At 43.9% G+C, this 24,237-nt stretch overlaps 2 protein-coding genes across 2 annotated transcripts; one reads left to right on the plus strand and one right to left on the minus strand.

Moving 5' to 3' along the window:
• Nucleotides 1-2,530: 2,530 nt before the first annotated feature.
• On the minus strand, nt 2,531-12,729 carry LOC148837014 (vomeronasal type-2 receptor 1-like). The gene is made up of 9 exons (XM_088914242.1): nt 12,522-12,729; nt 12,162-12,309; nt 11,969-12,117; nt 7,495-7,651; nt 6,685-6,973; nt 5,202-6,029; nt 4,580-4,804; nt 3,711-3,834; nt 2,531-3,450 (listed from the first exon to the last, which is right to left on the minus strand). The coding sequence occupies exons 1-9, from the start codon at nt 12,727-12,729 to the stop codon at nt 2,531-2,533; spliced, it is 3,048 nt and encodes a 1,015-aa protein (XP_088770368.1).
• A 1,708-nt stretch (nt 12,730-14,437) lies between these two features.
• Nucleotides 14,438-21,066, plus strand: LOC148837015 (extracellular calcium-sensing receptor-like; the record flags this gene model as incomplete). Its single annotated transcript, XM_088914243.1, has 4 exons — nt 14,438-14,619; nt 19,310-20,140; nt 20,228-20,449; nt 21,055-21,066. Coding segments are annotated over exons 1-4 (1,164 nt in total), but the record flags the coding sequence as incomplete, so codon positions are not given.
• Between the last annotated feature and the right edge of the window lie 3,171 nt (nt 21,067-24,237).

Raw genomic sequence — 24,237 nt, forward strand, 5'->3', positions numbered from 1 at the left:
ATATAGTACAGGACAGTGAGGCTCCAGGGGGGTATTGTGTGTAGAGCATGCTGATGAATATGGGATATTCCCAGTAGTGACATAACTGATTTAGTTTGTCCCTGGATAAGTTTGAACTAAATTAATGGCAAAATATGAGTTTGATGTGCTTTTGTTTTTCCTTTTGTGGTTGTGATGCTGTTGTCAATACATATTATAAATAGCACAGTTCACTATCGTTATGCATCGAATTTGATGTAATGTAATGTTAATTGGAGTGGTACGATTATCTATTATATGATCGCGCTCAGTTTTTGAAAGCTTCTCAGGTTGAATTGCTGCATTGGATGATTTAATGTGACAGATGTGTGAGCCTACTAAAAAATTCTTCTGCAGTTATTTTAAAGGGGAACTGCAACGTTATTTCATGTTTTGGGGTTAGAAGAAATCAACATTGACAAATATTTCAAATCGCAATAAAAGTTAAGTGTACACAGTAAGTTGTAAAAAGCCTGTATGCACAGCACCATGTTTTGCGATTGAGAACGCAGCAACAAAACGTCCGGTGACGTGTTGCGGTCCTATGACGTTGTAAACAAGCAGGCTTGTGAATACATGTCTTTTAATCCAATAGCAATTGTTTTTTTTATTTCAAGATGATTGTGCCAGCAAATACTACTTGCTTGATAACTCTGCATGCAGATCACGTCGGACATTTCTGCGGTGAAATGTCTGCTGCATAACCTGAACTTATTCGCTCGTCCATCACATTACATTAGTCATTACGGTGGCTAGTGCTTTACGTCGCCATTCGCACAAACTCTCGCTCTCACCTGTGGCAAGACCGGTGGTTTGCGGCACATTGAGAGACAAATGGAGGCCATACAGTACTTTCACAAAACATATGATTTTGTGATTAATTTGGTATTTGTGGAATTATGCAATACTGTCAATTAATTTGTTACTGAGATTTGTTAACCGGTCTGAGAAATTGGGACTGCAGTTCCTCTTCAAAACTTTTTAACTTTTTCTACTGGCGTTATTAATTCCATAGTAAATAGTGCACAACAGTTCCCAAACACACACACAACGTTGAACCCATACAATATACCATAATGTGTGCCGAGCCTGGTCAGCTCTTGAACACCTTCCTCTGGGCAAAACCAAAAACAAAATGGATTAAAGGTGCAATCACCTGACCTGAATGACCTGTGGCCATTTTATAAGCTGTGAAATTTGAAGAAAGCTGTGGCTGCCATGACAACCACATTTAGCATGAGTGAATACCAGCATGAAGATTTATTGTGTATTTTTTGTTAAAAGATTATATGTGGTTTTTTTTCAATATGTTTCTGGTATTGAGGAAGGGATGAAACATACAGGATAACTATGGAATACTGAACTAAACTTACAAATACATGCATTACTCTCAGGGTGTGTAAATACCAAGAACAGTTTCTGTAATACATTTCTGTGAAGAAAGTGGCCTATTGTATTGTTGGTATACTGCTATTATTATAACCTGTTAAAACAATTTGAGTCTGTCTCTGTTATACTATGTTGCATGCGTTGGGGCAGGCAGCTGAATGTTTTCTTAAATTTTTAAATAGAAATTTGTCACAGTCCTATAGTATAATACAATTGCATGTACCTATTGTTAACACAAAGAATTAGTGCTTTCACAGCCTGAAGCTCTGCTCCCCTGAGGTATGTTGTGTTTGATTGGTGTCTTCCAGCCAAACATATAGGGATTCATACTGTACTGCGTCTGTTAAAGAACTCTCTGTGCCAAATTAACAAGACAAAAGTGGTCACTTGGAAGAATTTAATTAATAACTTGTCTTGTTGTTAGAAAGTTCTAGAAGAGAGCATTAAAGCATACACACACTTTAATTTTTAAATTATTATTTTTTAATTATAATAAGAATGTAAAAATAAAGTATTTTTAAATTACAATACTTAATAGTAGGACTTGTCATGATGTGGGCATGTAAAGATGAAAATGTACTGTATGAAAAGGAAAATTTGCAGGACATTTACATAAACACCATCGTAATAGTAATTATACCTTTTTAAAGTGAGACAAGACCTTGCAAATACTGGGATGTCTTCAAGATATGGTTATCATTTTTTAAAAGTAGAATAGATAATAAAAATGATTCGGTGAATTTATTTAACCTTTTCAAATATTCTATTTTTTTACAGTTTGAAAGAACCGAGTCTTAGCTCTCTTCTAATAAATGTGTATTGAATGAATGTTTTGAAACCACTGAACCAACAGTTTTCATAGTAAAAGCTTTAGTAATATTTAATAAATATTTAAACATGTAATAGTGATAAAATTGTACAAAAATATATTTTACAAAATGTTTGTTTTAATCTGGTTTTCAGTTGGCATTAACCAAAATATGCATCGATTGTATCATGCATGTGTTTACAAGTATTGTCATTAAAAACAAAACAGAACAACAAAACTCAAATTCATATGCAATAAACTAAAAAAACTCATTAGTGTAACACATAGAATCTTCTATAGTTCATATGAGCATGATTACGTTTCACTGTTTGTTTTGGCATTTACTCTTCCCATCAGGTGATGTTTGGTATTTTTTTCAGGTTTCAATAAAATAATATAACATTTTGGAGCAAATATGCACACAAGCAGCCCAAAGCTAGAGGCCAGAATTGCAAATATTTCAACAGCCACAGTGTACTTTCCTGGTGAACTGACATACGCAGGTATAAAAACCAGCCACACGACACAAAAGATGAGCATGCTGAATGTAATGTACTTCGCCTCATTAAAATTGTCTGGCAGTTTCCTAGCTAAAAAGGCAAGAACAAAACACAAACAAGCCAAAACCCCAATGTAGCCCAGTACACACCAGAAAGCCAAATCAGAGCCAGTGCTACACTCCAGTATGATCCTTGACCTCTGATAGACAGTGTTTTTAAGAGGGAATGGCGGAGCAGCTGTCAGCCATATAGTACAGATGACTATTTGTACTGCAGTACATGCGAAAATGATCATCCGTTGCTGCCTGGGTCCAAACCATTTCATGACATTACTGCCAGGCCTCGTCGCTTTGAAAGCTGCTAGAACGACCAGCGTTTTCCCAAGAATGCAGGATATGCACAAAGAGAAGGTTACGCTAAAGGCAGTGTGCCGAAACATACAAGACCAATATGTCGGCTGTCCTATAAAAGCAACAGAACACAGGAAACAGAGTGTGAGTGACAGCAGGATAAAGAAGCTGAGCTCCGAGTTGTTAACCCGGACTATCGGAGTGTTTCTGAAGTGAAGGAAGACCACAAGGACACCAATCGTAAGGCAAGCTCCCAGCAGAGCAATCACTGCCAGTGTGATCCCCATTTCATCATAGCTCAGGTATTCCACCTCTTTGGGTATGCAGCCTGTTCTTGCAGCATTTGACCAGTAATTTGGAGGACATGGTATGCACTCTATTGAATCTACAAAGAGAGAGGGAAAAAAAACAACTGATCATCTTGATTTATTCATTTGAACTTCTGAAGAGATACATTTCTAAGTTTGTACTTCTTACAGAGGTGCCTTTAATGGTTGCTGTGAATTTAGCTCTATTTTCAGTTACCGTGATGTATGGCTTTATAGTTTTTACCTGCATTTTTTAAGCTCCACATAGTTTAAAATAAAGTAGAAACAATATGAGGGAATAAGCCATACAATTCAGTTGTGAACATGGAGTACTTGCCTGTCTGATTACTAGTTTTGCCATCATCACATGGTATACAGTCAAAGCAACAAAGAGGCTCCCCTCTGCGGACAGATTTTCTCGTTCCAGGACGACAGCTTTCCGTGCACACAGACACTGGAACCTTAAAGGGCAGACAGAGCTACAGTATTATACATGTTCCACAAAAGGCTTACTTATCATATTTGACCACTTCTGCTATTAAAAACCTCCATTTCAAACCTAATCATATCTAGAATAGCTGGAATGCTAATATTAGAATATTTTATTCATAAGTCAAAACAAATTTTTTACTGGAACTTTATTATTATTTTATTGGTTTACAGTATATTTGTGTCTACAGAAATTATTCAGTGTTAAATTTCCCATTTTATTATAAGCTTTTATATTGAGTTCAATGTTTTTTGTTTTCTAAAACCTTTTTAAAATCAACGCTCATTTTCTGTTTTTTTGACAGATGTGAACAAGAAAGCAGTTCAGATTTGTCCATGTTCAGGATCCTAGTGTATTGTAGCCAGTGCTTTCGCACATTTACTGTACATTACATGCTGGCTTCATACTTTCATTCCTGCATCTGAGCACAAAAGAAAGACATGACCTCTTTTGTCCAAACTCCTTTCAGCAAATGATTGATTAAAAAAAACCAAAAAGGCTTAAGGACTCACTTTCAGGCTGAATTGTTTGAGCTCCTGCCTCATAATGCTTTTAATAGCAAAATCATAAAGATAAAAGATTACATGAAAAGAAAAGATACAGACCTGCTTATATAATTTTTCACACTTCACAAATGTCTCATTTGGGGTTATTTGAGGAAGGCTCTAATTTGAAAGTCTTTTCAGAAAAGTAAATACACACTGTTTGCAGCTTGCCTTGCCTGGGTGGACATTCCAGGTGATACCATCTTCCTGTAGAAAGAGCTCTTTTCCAGCACCTCGGGAAGCATCGTAAAGTCCTACTGTGCAAAACTCGATATTCCCATCTGCTGCTCTTTGCCAGTTTATCACATCATATGAAGGAATAGGATCTCCATTCTGATCAAAGTTTACTTCTTCTCCAGAGCTGTTGAATGAAACCTCTTGTAGGTAGTGCTGAAGCTTTAAGATATAAAAAAGAGCCCAAGTCCATCATAATGCAGCATTTTATGGACTGATCTTCTCTAACAAGTACAGTACAACTTACACTTGCAAACCAGGTGAACTGATTTTTTGTTCTTTTGGTTCCTAACTGTGGTGTTAAATACGTCTACTATTTTAAAATTCAACTGTCTGTTCTTTAAGGTGGTGTAGTGTACCTTTTTTTATAAAGCTACTAAAAACATTCCTTTGTAAATGGTTTCAGTTTTGGTAGATATATACAGTATGTATATTATTTGTACTGAGAGGTACTGAACAGGCATCAGATAAGGATTAGCATGGCATTTGTTGTGTTTTTATTGACTCCCAGTGTATATCAATAAAATGTTTATAAAATGTCTGCGATTAGCAGACACACCTGCCATGGCTCAAAGTTTGAAGGGTCTGCGCACGTAAAATTGCCAAATGGTCCTTTCCCAGGCTCACAGCTGGTCAGGCTGTCCAGTGAGTGGGCAATAGCGTATGCAGCTTTATAAACGTTGTAGGACACCCGGAGGCTGGACACGTCCAGGTAGACGGAACTCTTCTCCTTCAGAGACTCCTGGCCGCTGCAGGGGGGCTGGACTCTGCCATCCGGGCCAGTGGCGTTCGAGGGCAGGAAAGAGCAGCCGAACACGTCGCCCCAGAGCTCCTGCACCAGCGTGTTGTTGGGATACAGGGAAGGGTGAACTTTCAGGAGATAGTCTCTCAGAGCAGGGATCTGTCCCCGGCGAATGGCAAACCCGATAGTACCACCGAGAGAAGGGTAGAACTCGCTGGCTGCAAACAGCGAGGCCGTGACCCAGGCTTCGCTGGCTATCCACTGAATGCCAGTGATGTTCTGAGCAGCATACTCCTTCAGCAGGGGGTAGAGCTCCCCTTCCCCAGAAAAGGTGATGACCACTTTGGCAGTAGAACGCTTAATTACATCTATGATCTCTAGGATTCTTTTTCGACTGTACACTTTTGGAATCATTTCATAATAGGCCAGGCACACTCCGATGTGTTTAAATTCCTTCATCAGGCCCTGCAAGGCAAACCTGCCGTATTCGTCATCCTCTGAGACCACAGCTACCCAACTCCAGCCGAAGCGCTTTATGAGCTGAGTAATGGCTTTGACCTGGTAATTGTCATTAGGGATTGTTCGAAAAAACGTTGGGAATTCTCTCCTATCGCTCAGGCACGAACATGTTGAAAAATAGCTAATCTGAAAAAGAAAAAGTTTAAAATAAACCCCAAAGGCTTAGGAAGATGTACTGTATGGAGATCTGTTTACTTATTCGCACATTCTTACTCATGATGGGCCACATTAGAGGGGGGGTTATGGCTTTTACCACATTTAACAAATCAGTGTTAAATCTTAATTAGCATTACAGTAAGCATGGATTAAAATGTTTCAGAAATAAAGACCTAAATCTTGTCATAAATCATGTGCTCAAGTACACTGTGCAAGAAAATGGACATTATTAATTTTCCAAACAAGAGCTTTGCACTTCACTGTTTTTCATTTTTACAGTGATCATTCCAGCCCCTACTTATCTTGCTATATATTAACAAAGAAAACTTTGTTGCGGCTGGAACTTTTTTTCTGTTGCCTGTTGAACATGACCACAGCTATTTGATATGCGTCTCGATACATAAGAACCGATGCATTTCTTTTGCCTGTAAAAGCTTACTGTAATTAATATTCCTTCAGATTAAAACAAATAAATTAGTAGAAAATGATGTGCTATCTTACAGTACATGTCAAAAACCTCTAGTTTTATCAGGTGTTCCTTTTAATTAATTTTAGTGATGGACAAACTATGCACTTAAAACTCCTAGATGCGAACATATACAATGAACTCAAATTGATTTCATACCATTGGAATTCTGAAGGGCTGCAGTGTTCTGGAGACGACAATGGACTGTGATGACCCCGAGTCTCCGATGATGACCTTTACAGGCCAGGCTCCAGAGCACATCCTGCTTGACACTTCACTGGGGCCATTAAGAACTGTCAGAATAGCCCTCTGGCCAGCCACATGAGTTGCACAGGAATCATAAATCTTATAGCCCAAGGTTACATTGGGAAGAAGGTATGGATTATCATTTATCTCTTGAATTGCTAATCTCATCGTCTGAGCCCAGCGAAAAGCTCTAGGGTCAAAGCTGTCAAAATAAATAGCACAACTGGAAATTATTTTCGGTTCATGAAGAGATGACTTTCTGCAGTCTAGAAGTTTACCTTAAAAAGAGAAAACAATTTGTCTTCAAATTCTATCACCCTTATTTTACAAGTATGAAGGTATTTGCATGCTTTCCTAAAATAAAGGATTTAAAATGTTATGATGCTAAAAATATTACTGTTAATTGTAATATAATATATTTGGAAGTTATTTATTTAAAAATTGTTTTAAGATGTTTTGCATAAACGTTTGTTACAAAAAGAAATTATTCTAATGTACTTAAAGTTGAAAGCTGTGAGCTTTCTTGCTGTTAAGCTTTTGACAGATTCATACACAGACAAAACTCCAAAGGAGAGGTACAGGATGTCTTGTCATAGTTGCTGCTTTTATAACCAATGCTGACTTCCATTTTAATGGAGCTGCAACAGCATAGTATGAATAACGGTAAAAATAAATTTCCAAAAAGAGCCCATTTTGTGCTTCTGGAGCAGAACAGCCACTCACCCTTGACACCCTGATGCGGCCGGTTTGTGTGTGTAGGTCAAGTCAGGGACCACTACCCGGTAATGCATTGGGAAAAGCCCTCCAATAACGATGTCTCCATCGGCTAGGAATCCAGGCAGCTCAAAGTTGCCCTGAAGCGTGCATGAGGCTTCCCCGTCTGCGTGAGGAGCAGAAGCAGAAAGGGAATTAAACAAATTCCAGATAAACAGCAGGATCATCTTCTAAACCTGCTGGCGCACTGACCTGTGAGACAAGTAGAGCCTGCTGTTTTATTGGGGGTGTTTTCCCACCTGGATCATACCGTGTCGTAAGTATCTCACTGGAATTCATGTTGGAATGAGAATGTGTGACCTGTGCTGCACCACAATCCCAGCAGGTACTGTCACACACAGCTTGTGTACAGGTACAGTACACAAAACATTTCAGTGATGAAAGAGGGCCTTCAGTTTCTTTAAGGTTGTATACTATTGTTCTACTATATGGAAAATAACATTAAGAGAGATGCTTAAAATCTGGATAAAACTTTCGTTTGTTACTGAAGGTAATTTTTTAATAAAAATGACTTAATTTGTTGTTACAGAACCAGAACTTTTCAGCTATTCACAGATGGCAGGATTTTGTGGAAGAATACAAGAGTATTTTGTCTGCGAAACTTAGAAACTTTACGAATATCCTTGTAAAAATGGACTGGACAAAAATGTCCCATTGCTTTGTACTGTTGTGTTATTTTAGGCATTTTTACTCATTTGAGTTGTATACTATACAGTAGACCCAGATTAAATGTATCCACACTAGAATGTGCATGTTGCCAGAATGCAAGTTTTTGTCTTCTCTTTTAGCCAAGCTTCACTTTGAACAGTTAATACATTCTTGACAGTGTTATCTAGAAAATTACATACCTACAAAATACATTATTCGATCAATTGCCATATTAAGCTTGATAACTTTAGACTGGAATAGCATGGAATGGCAAAAAAACTCACATTCTTGAGCTTTTTTGCAATGGTAACAGGCATAGACTCTTGCTGATTTTTTTAAATAGAATTTCTGTTCTGGCATTTACTTAGTGGAGTGGAAGAGAGAATTGTGTCCACCTGGGTCACCTGAGACCTTTTCACATAAAATTTAATGCATATTTTTGCCGAGTCACGATGGTTGTGTGCGTGGTTACACTGACATCTGCTGGACTAAAGCACAGTAACAGAGTAAAAGTAAAATATTAGTGACACCACATAATATTCAATCTCGCCATTTCAGTCCTATGAGAAGTGAGTAATACTGTATAATCATTCTGCTTTCTCTCGCAACTAGTAAACGCCAGATGGCGCTTTAGTGGGACTACAGCCAGGAGCCAACGTTCCTGAAGAGCTAAGAGGCTTTTAATACACGCACACACCGTAATTAAAAATGTGGCAGTCTGTGCCAGATCGCAGAGGGATATACAGTATACCATGCTGAAGTGGCGAGATAGAGACGAGTACGCTACATTAAACTAAGCTTTTACACCCAATCGTTCTCCACTGGTTTACACCTTGGGCTCCTGGTCCCACCTTAAGAGGCAGAGCGGCGATTTGAGTCTGTCCCAAGTTGTGCCCGTAAGAGAATACATACGTCTAGAAACAAAACTATAAACTGCGAGTTGTTTTTAAACGTTTCTGAATACGAAATGTAGCCTCTAAAACCAAGGTATTTTATTTTATAACTTTGATTCCATTTGTTGAAGCAGAAACAATCAGGCTCTAACTGCGCTTCTAGATCACTACACTTCTATCTAGCTGTAGTTACGAAAGACGAGCACAAGATGGGGATAAATGCATCCGATGGGCTGTTCAGCAGACGCAGCTCTGACGAAGCCTCTCCCTTCAATAGATAGATAGATACTTTATTGATCCCGTGAGGGAAATTGCAGTGCAACAGCAGCTTAACACAAACAACACAGCCACAGTGTAACGAATTATATAATAATGGTACAATACATACAATACAATACAAGAGTTACTCACAGTCCGGATGCACAAGAACAAACTAGAACAGAACAGTACACAGAACACAGAGTAACTATAGATATAAATATAAATGTATTGCACAGGTCCCTGGCATATATTGCACAAAAAGTGGTTGTAAACGGGAAAAAGAAAAAGAAAAAGAAAGAGAACAGATGTAGCAGTAGATGTGTAGATGCGTTTAGTCCAGAAACAGGTCACTGTCGATGTTGCCTCTGCCAAGACGCAAGGTGGATGCATTGTACAGTCTTATGGCAGACGGCAAGAATGACCTTCTGTAGTGTTCCCTGTCGCACCGTGGATGAATCAGTCTATTGCTGAACGTTGCTGCACGTTATTGCTGAACGTGCTCTTCATTCCTGCAAGCCTGTCATAGAGGGGATGGGAGAAGTTGTCCATGATGGCCTCTAGTTTGGACATCATTCTCCTCTCAGCCACTACCTCCAAGGAGTCCAGGTCAAACCCAATGACAGAGCTTGCTCTCCTGATGAGCTTGTTCAGCCTTTTGGAATCTACTGCTCTAATCCCAGAGCCCCAGCACACCACTGCGTAGAAAATGGCACTCGCTACCACCGACTGATAGAACATGTGTAGCATCTTACTACACACATTGAAGGACCTGAGCCTCCTCAAGAAGTAAAGTCGGCTCTGTCCCTTCTTATAGATGGCCTCGATGTTCTTAGACCATTCCAGTCTATCGTCGATGTGCACTCCCAGGTACTTGTACGAGTCCACCATCTCCACGCCACTCCCATGGATGTAGACAGGAGTAGGTTTGACCTTTTTCCTCCTGAATTAATCATTACTGTTACAATTAATCATTACAATTAATCATATACTGTTTCTGAGGTGAAATAATAACTCCAAATGTGTCAAAACAATATTTTTTTGCAATCGTAAAAGGATGTCAATGTTAGAGTGGCTCTGTTTTTTCATTTTCATTTTGTCATTTTTCATTTCACATTCCCCCACACAATGGTAATCTATACAATAACTTTCATGACAACACTTCAGACAAAACATTATCTGATTATCTGATTATGTAATCATACAAGTTCATCTTATTTTAACACGCATTCTTTGATTCCGAACATAAAATACTGTTGGTCCTACTGTACAAATTATGTTCACCGTGGGGATTTAGAAGTTTTCATTATACTTTGAATACTATTATTAGTATTATGCGAATTATGTAATTGACTATATGATCAACAGAGTTCTGACATTGACAAAACATACTCCTGTGTCGAAGTATTCCCAAATGACAATTTTTGATTGCCTTCTGGCATCTGCGGTGGCTCCGGTTTTCCAGTGAACCATGATATATTCGCATTCCGTTTGCCTAATGCGGCTGTCGGTATAAATTAATTCACCATAAAAGAGATTTTAAAGCCGCTCGTATATATATATATGAAGAAACACGATTAGGGTTGTGTTACTATCTGAAATGGCATACGCCTATACAGAGTTTCTCACAATATCAGCTATTTTCCTTATACAACTTCACAACATGGGCACGGGTGGCACAGTCTGTAACTTTAAAGGCGAAGGAGCTACTCCAAGTTTCTTTGCGGAGGGGGATGTCGTTCTGGGTGGATTATTTCCTTTGCACTACAGACCATCCTCTTATGTTCCTTCGTTTCAGAAGAAGCCCCAAGCAACACATTACCTGTAGTAACTTAATAAACATACAGTAAAATTAAATGTAAACAGTAAACTGACATTACTATGCTTTCATGCTTGTATAGCCCGTCTGAACACTAAATGACAAACGAAAACGGTACGTTTTGAATTAAAGGCTCGTCAACCTTGCCACCCAACACATACAGTATTGTAGCGTTTACAGGTTCTTATCAGAACAAAGGACCACACGCAATTAACTAACCAAGCAGTAGCTTTATTCTTTATCAACCACATCAAAAGCAAACACAGGATATACACACACATGAGGAGACTGACAGAACACGTACACAACTTTAGGGTGGTAATTACTTAACAACAAGCTATACACTTATAAGACTACACAGGACACTAGAACTACTATGCCATTATTTACACAGGTAGGGTCAGCCGCTGGTCATCGTGCTGACCCTCAGACTCTCCACGGCTACAACTCCCAGCATGCCCAGCGGTACTATGAGCGCCTAGGGGCGCTTCCCCCTCACCACCAGGCGAGGGCGTTACACTGCCCCCACCTGAAGTGTCTGGCGTCCCGCCGACATCGAACACCCCCCTCAGGCTGTACTCCTACTCGGCTAAAGGCTGTGGAACCCTGCATGAGCGGCCGCTGTGCTGCGGTGGCAGCTGGCGACCCACGGACGCCCCACTATCGGTCAGCTCCAGCCCTGGCTGCTCCTCTGGAGCCTCCCCACACGGCTCCTCCTCCCGGGCCCGGTAGGGGGCCAGGCAGTCTCGGTGCAGGACCACCACTCTCCCCCGTGTTCGCAACCGGACACGGTAGCAGACCTCACCCACCACCCCGAGGACCTCAGCGGGCCCCTCCCACGACGGCTCCAGCTTAGGGCTGAGGCCTTTGCGGCGGCGTGGGCTGTACACCCAAACCGAGTCCCCGGGATGGAAGGCAGGCCCCCGGCAACGCAGGTCGTACTGCCGCTTCTGCCTGACCCCCGCCTGAGTCAGGTGGGTCCGTGCAAAGCTGTGCACCCGCCACATCCGCTGCCGTAGGTCCACTTGTAGTCCGGTCCAGCTGGCGGTGCCGACCCGTCTCCGGGCGGCGGGCCGAAGACCAGGTCCACCGGGGTTCGCATTTCCCGGCCAGCATGAGCAAGGCCGGGGTGCACCCGGTGGATTCCTAGACCGCGGTCCGATACGCCCAGAGCGCAAGGGGGAGGTGGCGGTCCCAGTCCCGTTGGTGCCGGGACACCAGGGTGGCCAGCTGGGTGGCAGGCGTCCGATTAAACCGCTCCACCAACCCGTCGCTCTGGGGATGCAGCGGGGTGGTCCGCGTCTTAGTGATCCCCAGGCGCTGGCACACTCTGGCGAAGACCTGGGACTCGAAGTTACGCCCCTGGTCACTGTGAAACTCCTCTGGCACCCCCAGCCTGGCAAACATCCCCTCCAGTAGTGCATCAGCCACCGTGGGGGCACTCTGGTCCGGGAGGGCATAGGCCTCTGGCCACTTCGTAAAATGGTCCATGGCCACCAGGACGTAGCGGTTCCCGGCCACGGTGCGCAGAAACGGGCCCAAAATGTCCACCCCCACCCGCTCCATAGGAGCCCCCACCTGGTGTTGTTGGAGGGGGGCCCGAGAACGCTCGGGGGGGCCCTTCTGCGCCACACACACCGCACACGTTCGGCAATACCGCTCCACGTCCCGGTGGCAAAGACCCCAATAAAAAATGGCCTCGGAGACGCTGCAGGGTTTTTTTATAGCCTAAGTCCACCATGCCCGGCTGGCCGTGCACCACTCGGAGCACAGCCCCGCGGAGCGACTGTGGCACCATCAGCTGCCACCGTACCTCGCCACTGGAGGGTACCCGCCACCCCCGGCGCAGCACCCCGTCCTGTACCTCCAAGGCCTCCCACAGGGCGCAGAGGGCCTTGACGGACTTTGGGTGCGGTGCGAGCTCCTCTCGCGTAGGCCGCACTCCTGCTGCCCACCAGCAGAGCACCGGCCCCACGTCAGGATCAGCTGCCTGTCGCTGCGCCGGGTCTGACAGGCCCACCCCCAGCAGCCCCTCCAGGGCCGTGGCCGCGGCGCTCGCCTCCGTCACGGTACGGACGGCCCCCTCACGCTGCTCCCGCCGGGCGCAGTAACAGCAGTCCCCGGCCTCACAGGGGCGCCGCAAGAGAGCGTCGCCATTGAGATGGCAAGACCCTGCATGGTGTATGACATTGAAGTCGTACTCCTGCAGGATCTCTATCCATCGTGCCATCTGCCCCTCCGGCTCCTTAAAGTGGGGCAGCCAGGTAAGGGACGCATGGTCGGTCCTCAACCGGAACCGGGTCCCGAACAGGTACGGCCTGAAGTGGTGGACCGCCGCCATCACAGCCAGCAGCTCGCAACGGGTCACGCAGTAGTTCCGCTCAGGCATAGTCAAAGCCCGACTATAGTAGGCCACTACGTGCTCCCCATCTGGCCCCTCCTGCGCCAACACCGCGCCCACCCCCGAGTCACTCACGTCGGTATCTTGGATATACGATAACCGCGGGTCGGGGTAGGCCAGCATGGGGGCCCCCACCAGAGCTTCACGTAACCGGCCGAAAGCTGTCTCACAGCCCGAGTCCCAGTGGAAACGGTGAGGCGGTGCAGCGGGGCAGCGATGCTGGCAAAGTCCCAGACGAACCTCCGGTAGTACGAGGCCAACCCCAGAAAGCTGCGCAGCTCCGCGGCGGTGCGGGGAGTCAGCCAGCCCCTCACTGTGTTGACCTAACCTGGGTCTGTAGCCACCCCTCACGGTCCAACGACATGTCCCAGAAAGGTCACCTCCCGCCGCAGGAGCTCGCACTTGCTGGGGTTGAGCCTCAGGCCAGCAAGCGATTGCAGGCCAGCACCGCCTGGAGGTTCGTCAAGGCCTGGTCGAAACCCCGGGCACGAACCAGCAGATCGTCCAGATACAGCACACACTTGTTCTGCGGGACCGATGCCAGCACCCTCTCCATCAGCCTCTCGAACGTCGCCTGGGCATTGCACAGGCTAAAAGGCATGACAGTAAACTGCCAGAGGCCCTGGCCGATGGAAGAGGCCGTCTTCGGGCGAGCATCGGGAGCGAGCGGTACCTGCCAGTAGCCGCAGCGGAGGTCCAGGGAGCTGAACCAGGTCGACCCGGTGATGTAGTCCAAGGCCTCATCTATCCTCGGCAGGGGGTAGGAATCTTTCCGGGTGACCTCGTTCAGCTTGCGGTAGTTGATGCAGAACCTCCACAAGCCGTTTTTTTTTTTTACCAGTACAGCTGGTGCCAACCACGGGCTCGCGGAGGGCTCAATCACCCGCGCTGCGGCCATCTCCCAGATCTTTTCCTCGGCGGCAGTCCGCTTGGAGTGAACCTTGTATCCCGGTGGGATGCGGATGGGCCGAGCATCGCCGGTGTTGATTTCGTGTTGGACCAGGGCAGTGCGGGTGCAGTCCTCATCTCTCGCCGCAAAGAGGTCCTCGTTCTGGGTGAGTAGCGCCTGGAGCCGCTGCCGCTGGTCCTGATCGAGGCCCTCGCAGCTTCGCTGGTAAAGGTCCTCAACGGCGCGCCTCGCTTCCACGCAACGCTTGGCCCCCACCGCCGCCGCCGCCGCCGTCTTCTTGTCTGGCCCCCCGGGTGACTCGGGGGCAGGATCCGGCACGCTCGCTCCCCGGCTCGTAGACCCGGTCTGCCATGGCGGCTGCCGCTGCCACCGCCGCCACTGCCTCTTTTTCCCCCGGCTCCAGCAAGCCTGCGTCCCTCAGCCTTCGCCGGGCCTGCCCTCCACCAGGTGAAGTCACTCCCCCTGCCACACCAACTCCTGCCGGCCCAAGTCCAAACTGGCCCCCACTCGCTGCAGTAGGTCCAGCCCCAGGATGCAGACCTCCTGGATGGGTGCGAGGTAGCAGGGGTGGCGCACCATCGCTGAACCTAGATGGAAGGCAAGCACCTGTTTCCCCCGGACTGCAGCGAGCTGTCCCGTCACGGTCCTTAGCCGCAGGCTGGAGGCCTCCCATCCTGGGGGGTTGGTGCCCTCGGTGTCGGGAAGGACGCCCTCGGGCTGGCTCCTCTTCCCCCTCGCTGGACTCCTCCGTCGCCGCCTCGGTCAGCCGGCAGGGCGCACTGCGTCTGCTGGCGCTTCCAGCCACCCCGAACACGGCCTCAGCCCGTGTAGCAAGGGCCAAGGCCTGCTCCAGTGATGCCGGCGCGGCCAGCTGTACATGGCGCCGCAGCTCCTCGGGTGAGAGGGCCTTGAGAAAGGCCTGGAGAGCCATCTCCCGCTGCGCCTCCCGGGGAAAAGCTGGGTATCCTCGGCGGGCGAGAAACTTGACATCAGCGGCAACCGGGCCCAGTCGCTCTCCTGGTCAGCGCCGCCGCAGGGCCAGCCTCTCCCGCATCAGATCCGGCGCCTCCTCCACACCGAAGCGCAACTGGAGAACTGCTGACAGCGCCGCGTATTCGCCTCGGTCCTCCTCCGGGACATCCAGGAGCACCTGGCAGGCCGTTCCTTCCAGCGCTGCCGCCAGGTGGCCGGCCATCTCCGCCCGGCTCCAGCCATTTGTCCGGGCCGCGAGCTGGAACTGCGCCTCGTAGGTTTCCCAAGGCGCTTCCCCGTCGTAGCGACCAGGTCGCACCCGCGCCGATGGGTGTGGGAATCGTTGGTACAGATGCAGCCATTCAAAGTGCGCGTCACAGACACGTACCGCAGGTGACGTCGCTCAGTATGACGCAAGATGACGCGTGGCACCGCAGTACGTGATTGGTTGACCGACAGGGGCACTCGTGGTCCGTTGGTCTGTCGTAGAAAGACTTACAGTAAAAACGTCTTTGCTGTGCCCGTTGTAGATATTGAATTTTACCACTGAAGGGAAATCTTAGTAGCTGAGCATAAAAAGAATAGGAGCATACTGTAACGCGTGTGAAGGCCATAAACGATATTAATTTTGGAACATAAACATACAGTATATACTGTAGCTGGTCTTGGTACTTTAAAGAAAAAAATACACACCAGTATTCCATTTCTCCTAAACATTTTAAGCATCGAAGTCTTTAACTAACATGATACCGGAGTCAACAAGCATACTTTTAGAATTTGATTAAAAGGGAATATAATATGGAATCGCGTATCTAAAGAATTTAATAACGATATAATTATATTCATGTTGCAAAAGAACTGCAACGGACATAAAAACTCCCTTGCTTTTAACAGAGCGTTCCATAATTTCTAACTACGAAAATGCCAGGTGAAAGGATTTGTAAACATATTTTGTTAAAGCAAGTCAGAACCCATTCAGAGCCTACATTACATTTTAGCGTTTCATTCTGAGCAGAAGACCCTCACACCTGAAGAAGGGGGAGGTGTTTTTCGCTGGAAATCTCGCCTGCTTCTACTTTACAACCGGAGTGCTGGCTGTGACGAATTAAACCGGTATTACAGGTTACAATCACAGACCATGTGACATGGGAGTCAGGAAACTAACACAGCGCCACCAGATTTGATAACGCTATGAAAACGCTATAAAATAATGTGACTAGGCACAGAACAAGTTTACAGCACAGTACAAAAATGCTGACCATGACTTTAGAAGCATAAATTGCCTTACACTCAATTTAAACACAAGCTGTCTTTAGCCCTCTAAGGTGGTTCATACAGAAATGTAGAGATCCAGGCTCAGAACACACAGCTTCATTAGCGAATACATATGCAGGACAACTAGAGAAGACGTTTTACAGAGGATGGATTTTTAGAAACATCCCATCAGTGACATCACTGAAGTCAACTCCTAGGTACTGTAACTGTCGTGTGGATAGTTTCACAAGAATCAGACAAAGGTTTAAGCATCGCTTGTTCTAGATAAAACTGCAAAAAAAAACAACAACCCATAATGTACTTCTTTGCGGCTCTGTTTGCCCAAATCATATATTCACAACGTGAAATCTAGAAAATAATATTACGTAACCAAAATCCGCAATATGGAAACAGAACCTGTGTAATTGTTGATAGATGATGTACTCGTAACATTTTTTCAAGACGAACTACAACATTTAAAAAATGACTTGTATGTACTTGATATCTCTAATCAATCCACGGGTCCCAGCACGAAACGAAAGTAAAACGCATACCGTTTCGCGCTTCTTATTAGTTGCTCAAAAGTAATTTGACCGTATGAAATGCATAATATAAACCTAGAAACATATACGTGAGTAGTACTTAAGCACTGTAGTATCGGTGTTAAGACATACCTCTCAAATACTGTAAATCAAGTTAAAAATATCTCAAGATTCTGGTCATAATGAAACCATGTTTCGTGTATGTTTTCTTTAAAGTACCGAGACCAGCCATATACTGTATGTTTATGTTCCAAAATTAATATCGTTTATGGCCTTCACACGCGTTGCAGTATGCTCCTATTGTTTTTATGCTCAGCTACTAAGATTTCCCTTCAGTGGTAAAATTAGATATGAATATTCAATACTTAAACGGGCACAGTTAAGACATTAAATATACATATACATACTGTATACAGTACAGTTTGCATACGGTAATATGTTTATGTCCCTAAATCAATCTCTTTTATGAGCATGTGAAAGGCATGGTGAATCACTGTACTTTGCATGATTGGAAAAAAATGCGTGATTGCGAAATGCTGTGGCGTTACTTTTACAAAGACGGTCAATGAAAAAAAGAATGTGGACCAGGGCAATACTTTGAGTTTACAGCTTGTCCAAGGTCATTTATTATTAATACTATTATTAATATCTTCGTTAAAGACTTTGATGGCTACAGCTCAAACATGAGAGGTTGAGCTTTATTAGCTCCACCTTGCGGAAATTCCGGATACTATTATTTTGCTAGCGGTATTTACCGGTAACTCGCGGTATTTACCGGTAGCTTGCGGTAGACTGCGTACAGCGTACCGGAAAATAATGCGGTATCGCCCGCGCATTTTGAATGGCTGCATCTGTAGGCTCCGGCAGGGAGGGTATCTTCTCTCTGGGGCATCCCCTGGCCAGGAGTAGTGGCCAGTCACCCCAATTCTACCGGCGGGACCACTACTGAGTAGCCCTAGTAAGGGCTGTGGCCACCTGTCGCACCCAGGAGTTGCTCAGGCTCCTTATGTGCGCTGCCGGTGGGTTCTGTCTCTTTTAGAATCAGCCGGCGCTTGACAGAATCGGCTAATGTCTGCCACGATTTGTCCATCCTGCCCGCTTCTGACACTAATGTAGCGTTTACAGGTTCTTCTCAGAACAAAGGACCAGTGGAGACGTGATTAACTAACCAAGCGATAGCTTTATTCTTTATCAACCACATCAAAACCAAACACAGGATATACACACACATGAGGAGACTGACGGAACACGTACACAACTTTAGGGTGGTAATTACTTAACAACAAGCTATACACTTATAAGACTACACAGGACACTAGAACTACTATGCCATTATTTACACAGGTAGGGTCAGCCGCTGGTCATCGTGCTGACCCTCAGACTCTCCCCGGCTACAACTCCCAGCCTGTCCAGGGGTACTAGGAGCGCCTAGGGGCGCTTCCCTCTCACCACCAGGCAAGGGCGTTACAGTATACTGTTGGGGGGAAAAGCAAGATTTGTGTATTCATCACCAGCAACATCACCTGAGCACTGTTGTTTCGACATGTTGCAGTTTCAGTCCTTGAACACTTCAATGTATGCAAACCATGATTTTCGCCGTTGAAGAAATTAACAAACGCCAAGACCTTCTGCCTGATATAAAGCTGGGGTATCAAATCATGGACAGCTGTAACAACGTACAGCCTTCTTTGAGAAGTTCCCTAGTCCTTGTAAACGGCCAGCCGGCCAATGCCGGTAACCACAGCTGTGCCGGGGTCGGGAGAGCGGTCTCGCCACTGATCGTTGGGGATGCGGCTTCTGGGGTGTTGATGGCTGTGTTGAGAACTCTGGGGTCCTTCCACATCCCACTGGTAAGGTACTAACACAGCTTTCCGGCTTAGGTGGAGTACTCTGCTTATTCTTGTCTTCTCATATTACAGTTTTTCCAACCGTAAACTTATATTTTGATCCTTCTTTAATCATTTATTTCAGGGATGACTCAGACACTAGTTTCTTCGGGGGTGGGACAGTCTATGTATTGAATTTTTGCGACTCTCTGAAGTGCATGGTCTTTATTTTCTTTTCAAGGTGAGCTACTTCGTGTCTTGCAGTTGTCTAAGTAACAAACGGGAGTTTCCAGCTTTTATGAGAACCATGCCCAGCGACGCCTACCAGATAAAGGCGATAGCTCAGCTTGTCAGTTATTTCAACTGGACCTGGGTCGGAGTCATCGGAGTGGAGACCGACTACGCGCGTTTCGCAATTCAACTCTTCCTGGAAGAATCCAGCAGGCTAGGGGTATGTGCTGCATATAGCCACTTTTATCCCCTTGTCCTTGGTAAAAAAGATGTCGTCGAGGTAACGAATGTCATTAAAAGATCCTCCGCTAAAGTGGTCCTGAATTTTTCTGGTGAATCTGAGTTGCATTTGATATTAAGTGAGTGCAGGCGTCAGAATGTCACCGATATACAGTGGATTGCGAGCGAAGCTTGGGCTACAGGAAAATCTCTGTGGAAAGAATTCCAAGACCTTTTACCTGGGACTGTCGGGTTTGGAATCCGCAAGGCTGAGATCCCAGGTCTAGGAACATTTCTGAAAAGACTGCGCCAATCGGACGCTGACGAATCGTCATTCTTTGCTGAATTCTGGGAGGAAACGTTTGAATGCAAATTGAACCATTCCTTGAATACCCATACGCACGGCGATGCGTTTCCAAGGAAGCCCTGCACGGGACGGGAGAGCCTGGAGAGTGTGAACTCTGAGTACTCAGATGTGTCTCAGCTGAGAGTTTCCTACAATGTGTACAAAGCCGTGTATCTGATAGCGCACGCCCTGCACACGCTGAGCAGGTGCGAGAATGGAAGCGGTCCTTTCCCAAATCAGAGATGTGTGGACGTGAGACAAGTACTTCCGTGGCAGGTACAGTAGGCTTCAAAGAAAAGTGCAAAGACTCGTATGAAGTCGGAAAGCTGCTGTGTTTATTGCTCGCTTATGTATTTCTTTCAGCTCTTGCATCACATGAAGCAAGTGCGGTTCTCTGTCCTTGGAGAAGAGGTGAGCTTTGACGAGAACGGGGACCCGATCGCATCCTATGACCTCATGAACTGGCAGGAGGGGCCTGACGGGTCGCTTGAGCTGGTGAAAGTTGGCTACTATGACGCTTCTCTGGGCAAAGGAAACGACTTAGTTATAAATGAATCGGCCATTCGTTGGCACAGAACCCAGCAGGTTGGTCTGCTTTATCCATTTTTAAATTATTCTACATTTTATTTATTCCTCGTTATTTATTTTAGTTTTATACCATGGATTACTGTGTTAGAAAACCTGGATGTTGCAATCACCGGTATTCAACAGGTGCTCTTATTTGAGGATATTAGAATTGCTTGTTGACCTGCATTTTCTCTTCCTGTTACCACACAGAGCATTTAGCTGGTGCAGCTGTTAAAAATGCATCCCAACCAATTTTATCAGGAAATCCAAGTGTTTGGTTTCATATTCTAACTGTTTTACTTCTGAAACTTTTAAAGCTTTGGAGATGCATCCTACCCAAGTTTACCCAAATTTATCAGGAAATGTGTGTATTACAGTTGTTCAAATATCTGCAACGAAAAGCTCAGCAATTCGAAATGTAAGCACAAGAGTATTTTCTGTGACAGCAGTCATTGTTTCATGTTGATCAATGCTTCGTGTTTTAAATGAGAATAAAGAATGGTTAAGAAAAGACAAATACATTGTCCCGATCACTTTATTTATTTAGTTGACTGAAACATAAAATAGTGTATATTAAAGGCTACATAATGACTTTCCATAATGACTTGACAGTTGTTCTCCAGGTTCAAGAAAGGCCACTCGCAGGGGACAGCCTGTCTGCTGCTTCGACTGTGTCCCATGTGCTGATGGGGAGATCAGCAGTCAGACAGGTGAAGGACTGCATGTGATTCCATTAGTTTATTGTTATTTGGAAACAAATCCTCTCTTTCTTGCACGTTCTGAATTTTCAATATTCTTTTATAGCACTGTATAGAAAATGATTTTCCACTCTCTGAGGTACTTATTTTTTTATTCTCTCCTCCCCAACAGACTCCCTCAATTGTACGAAATGCCCACTGGAGACGTGGTCAAACAAAGCAAGAGACCAGTGCATCCCAAAAGAGGTGGAGTTCTTGTCCTATTCTGAGTCAATGGGAATGGTACTGACAGTGGTGTCGACACTTGGAGCCTGTGTCACCACAGCTGTTTCTGGGGTGTTCATCTTCTTTAGAAACACCCCCATCGTCCACGCAAATAACATGGAGGTGAGCTTTTTGCTGCTGCTATTCATCATTCTGTGTTTCCTTATTGCACTTACATTCATAGGCGACCCAACAGACTGGTCTTGCATGGTCCGCTACACAGCGTTTGACATAAGTTTTGCTCTGTGCATTTCCTGCATTCTTGCAAAGACAGTGGTTGTGCTTGTTGCTTTCAGAAACACTCTCCCTGGCAACAATGTCATGAAGTGGTTTGGTCCCACACAGCAAAGAGCCAGTGTGTTTGTCTGTACCTCAGTCCAAATTCTGATCTGTATAGTATGGCTGATAACCAGCCCTCCACATGCTGCACATAACACTGTGTATCAAAGTGCAAAGATCATCTTGGAATGTGCTGTTGGGTCAGTGCTGGGATTCTGGGGTGTTCTGGGTTATATTGGAGTGTTAGCTTGTCTGTGTTTTGTTACAGCTTTTTTAGCCAGGAAATTACCAGACAATTTTAATGAAGCAAAGTTTATAACTTTCAGCATGCTGATATTTTTTGCAGTGTGAATAACCTTCATCCCAGCCTATGTTAGCACTCCAGGAAAGTATACTGTAGCTGTGCAGGTCTTTGCTATTCTGGCATCAGCGTTCGGTCTCCTGTCCTGTATCTTTGCCCCAAAGTGTTACATTATTTTATTAAGACCTGAGAAAAATTCAAAAAAATATTTAATGGACAAAGGTTATAGGAAGCACTTTGTAAAAACCTCATCTTTTTGAGAAGATACATTAAAACTGATGGAAATATTTTCTGTGTGTCATTTGGATTATAAATGCAATAAAAAAAGCACTTTGGAGTACATACACTGTCATTCATTGTAGCATTTTAAAATCACTTGGCAGATACTGTATGTTTGGAAAAATACCTATTGATAAGAAAGAGTGAGTTATCAAATTTCCAGTGCATTTTGCTTCTGATGTTCTTAAAAGAAAAAGGCCAAAAAGGTCTAATAAATAGAAAAAATACAATATTAATATTGATATAATAAGAAAATTAAATTTAAATCTTAAGTTGAGTAATTTAATTCATTTTAAATATGTTGTTGTCCATCTTTAATTATTTTCAAGGCCAGAAGATTCTGTCCACAATTGGCCATCACAACCTGTTCATTCAGAAGGTTAAAAAATAGTTTCATAATCTACACTTCAGTAGTTCTTATAATATAAGATACACTGTAACACTTATAATTGCCTTCATTTAAGGCAGTGCCTTTTAATGGTGTGGCTTCACATGCGTATTTATACGTATATATATTTCTAATTTATTAATTAAACAAAACAGTTCTCAGATTGTAAACTCAGTTATGACACTAATGGTTAAATTAAGACAGTTGTTCAAGTTTAAAATATGTTTAAATTCTCGCAATGTATATTTTTTCAGAAAAATAAATCCCTCTAGTATACAACTCAGTTTCATTGTATTAGTTGCCTGTGGACATTTGACGCTTCTAATTTTGCCTCGCAACATCTCACAACTTACACAGTTTACATTTTAGGTGTATCACCCTATGGAGCCACAAGATGGAGAATTACACTCAAAAACACAGCAGTCGCCTCCTTGAACTAGCGCTGCTGTGGTGTTAAGAAATGAGTGACTGATATCTGAAGGGGGAAAGCCACACAATGTTAATGCTAGTGTACATTCATTCACCTGTGTTTGCCTTCTCTATCAGTGATTGCATTTAATAAAGAGTTATTGAAACATAAATCAAATTTTAATATTTAGGTGAGTATTAAACTACACAACATTTACTATTACAATTGTCTTAATCTGCCTTTAAACGGCATGTTAAACAGAAACTTGTCACAGTCCTATAGTATAAAAAATTGCATGTACCTATTGTTAACACAAAGAATTAGTGCCTTCACAGCCTGAAGCTCTGCTCCCCTGAGGTATGCTGTGCTTGACTGGTGTTTTCCAGCCAAACAAATAGGGATTCATACTGTACTGCGTCTGTTAAGGAACTCTCTGTGCCAAATTAACAAGACAAAAGTGGTCACTTGGAAGAATTTAATGAATAACTTGTCTTGTTGTTAGAGAGTTCTACTTTGACTTTGGAGTCAACTTCATGTGGCTTGCACACTGCTTCTGCACGTACTGTAATTACAAGAGAGCATTAAAGCATACTCACACTTTAATTTTTCTGTTAAGACACATCACATTCAGACAAGGCCAATTTAATCATCAAAGATTTCAGGACTATTAAAAAATAGCTTTCTGAAATGAGGATATTATGTTTTTTTTCTTGCTTTTAGATCAAAGGGTAATAAATCATATATTTTTCACTAAGACCTTAGCTGCTGAGTGTTTTGGTACAGTTTACATTCTCCATAATGTGTATTTGTATACACATTAATGTAATGAAAACTAGTGTGTTTCTTAATATTTAAAATAAATCAGAAGTGTAATGTTTATTTGATAAATTAAAATGTACTGTATGAAAGTTTAATTTTGCAGGAAATTTATATAAATGCTACCATGATAGTAATCATACCTGAGTGAGAGTAGAACCTGCAAATAATGGGATATCGTCAAGATCCAGTTTGAAAAGAACTGAGTTTTGCTCTTTTCTAATAATAATGTATTGAATTTAGGTTTTGAAACTGCAGAAACCAACAGTTTTAATTGTTAATGCTTCAATAATTGAAGTATGTTTAATAAATATTTAAAAGTAATAGTGAAAAAATGTACAGAAATATAATTTATACAATTTTTAATTGGGT

The sequence above is a fragment of the Atractosteus spatula genome, chromosome 4 (genome assembly GCF_055471065.1).
Source record: "Atractosteus spatula isolate fAtrSpa1 chromosome 4, fAtrSpa1.hap1, whole genome shotgun sequence".
NCBI lineage: Eukaryota > Metazoa > Chordata > Actinopteri > Semionotiformes > Lepisosteidae > Atractosteus > Atractosteus spatula.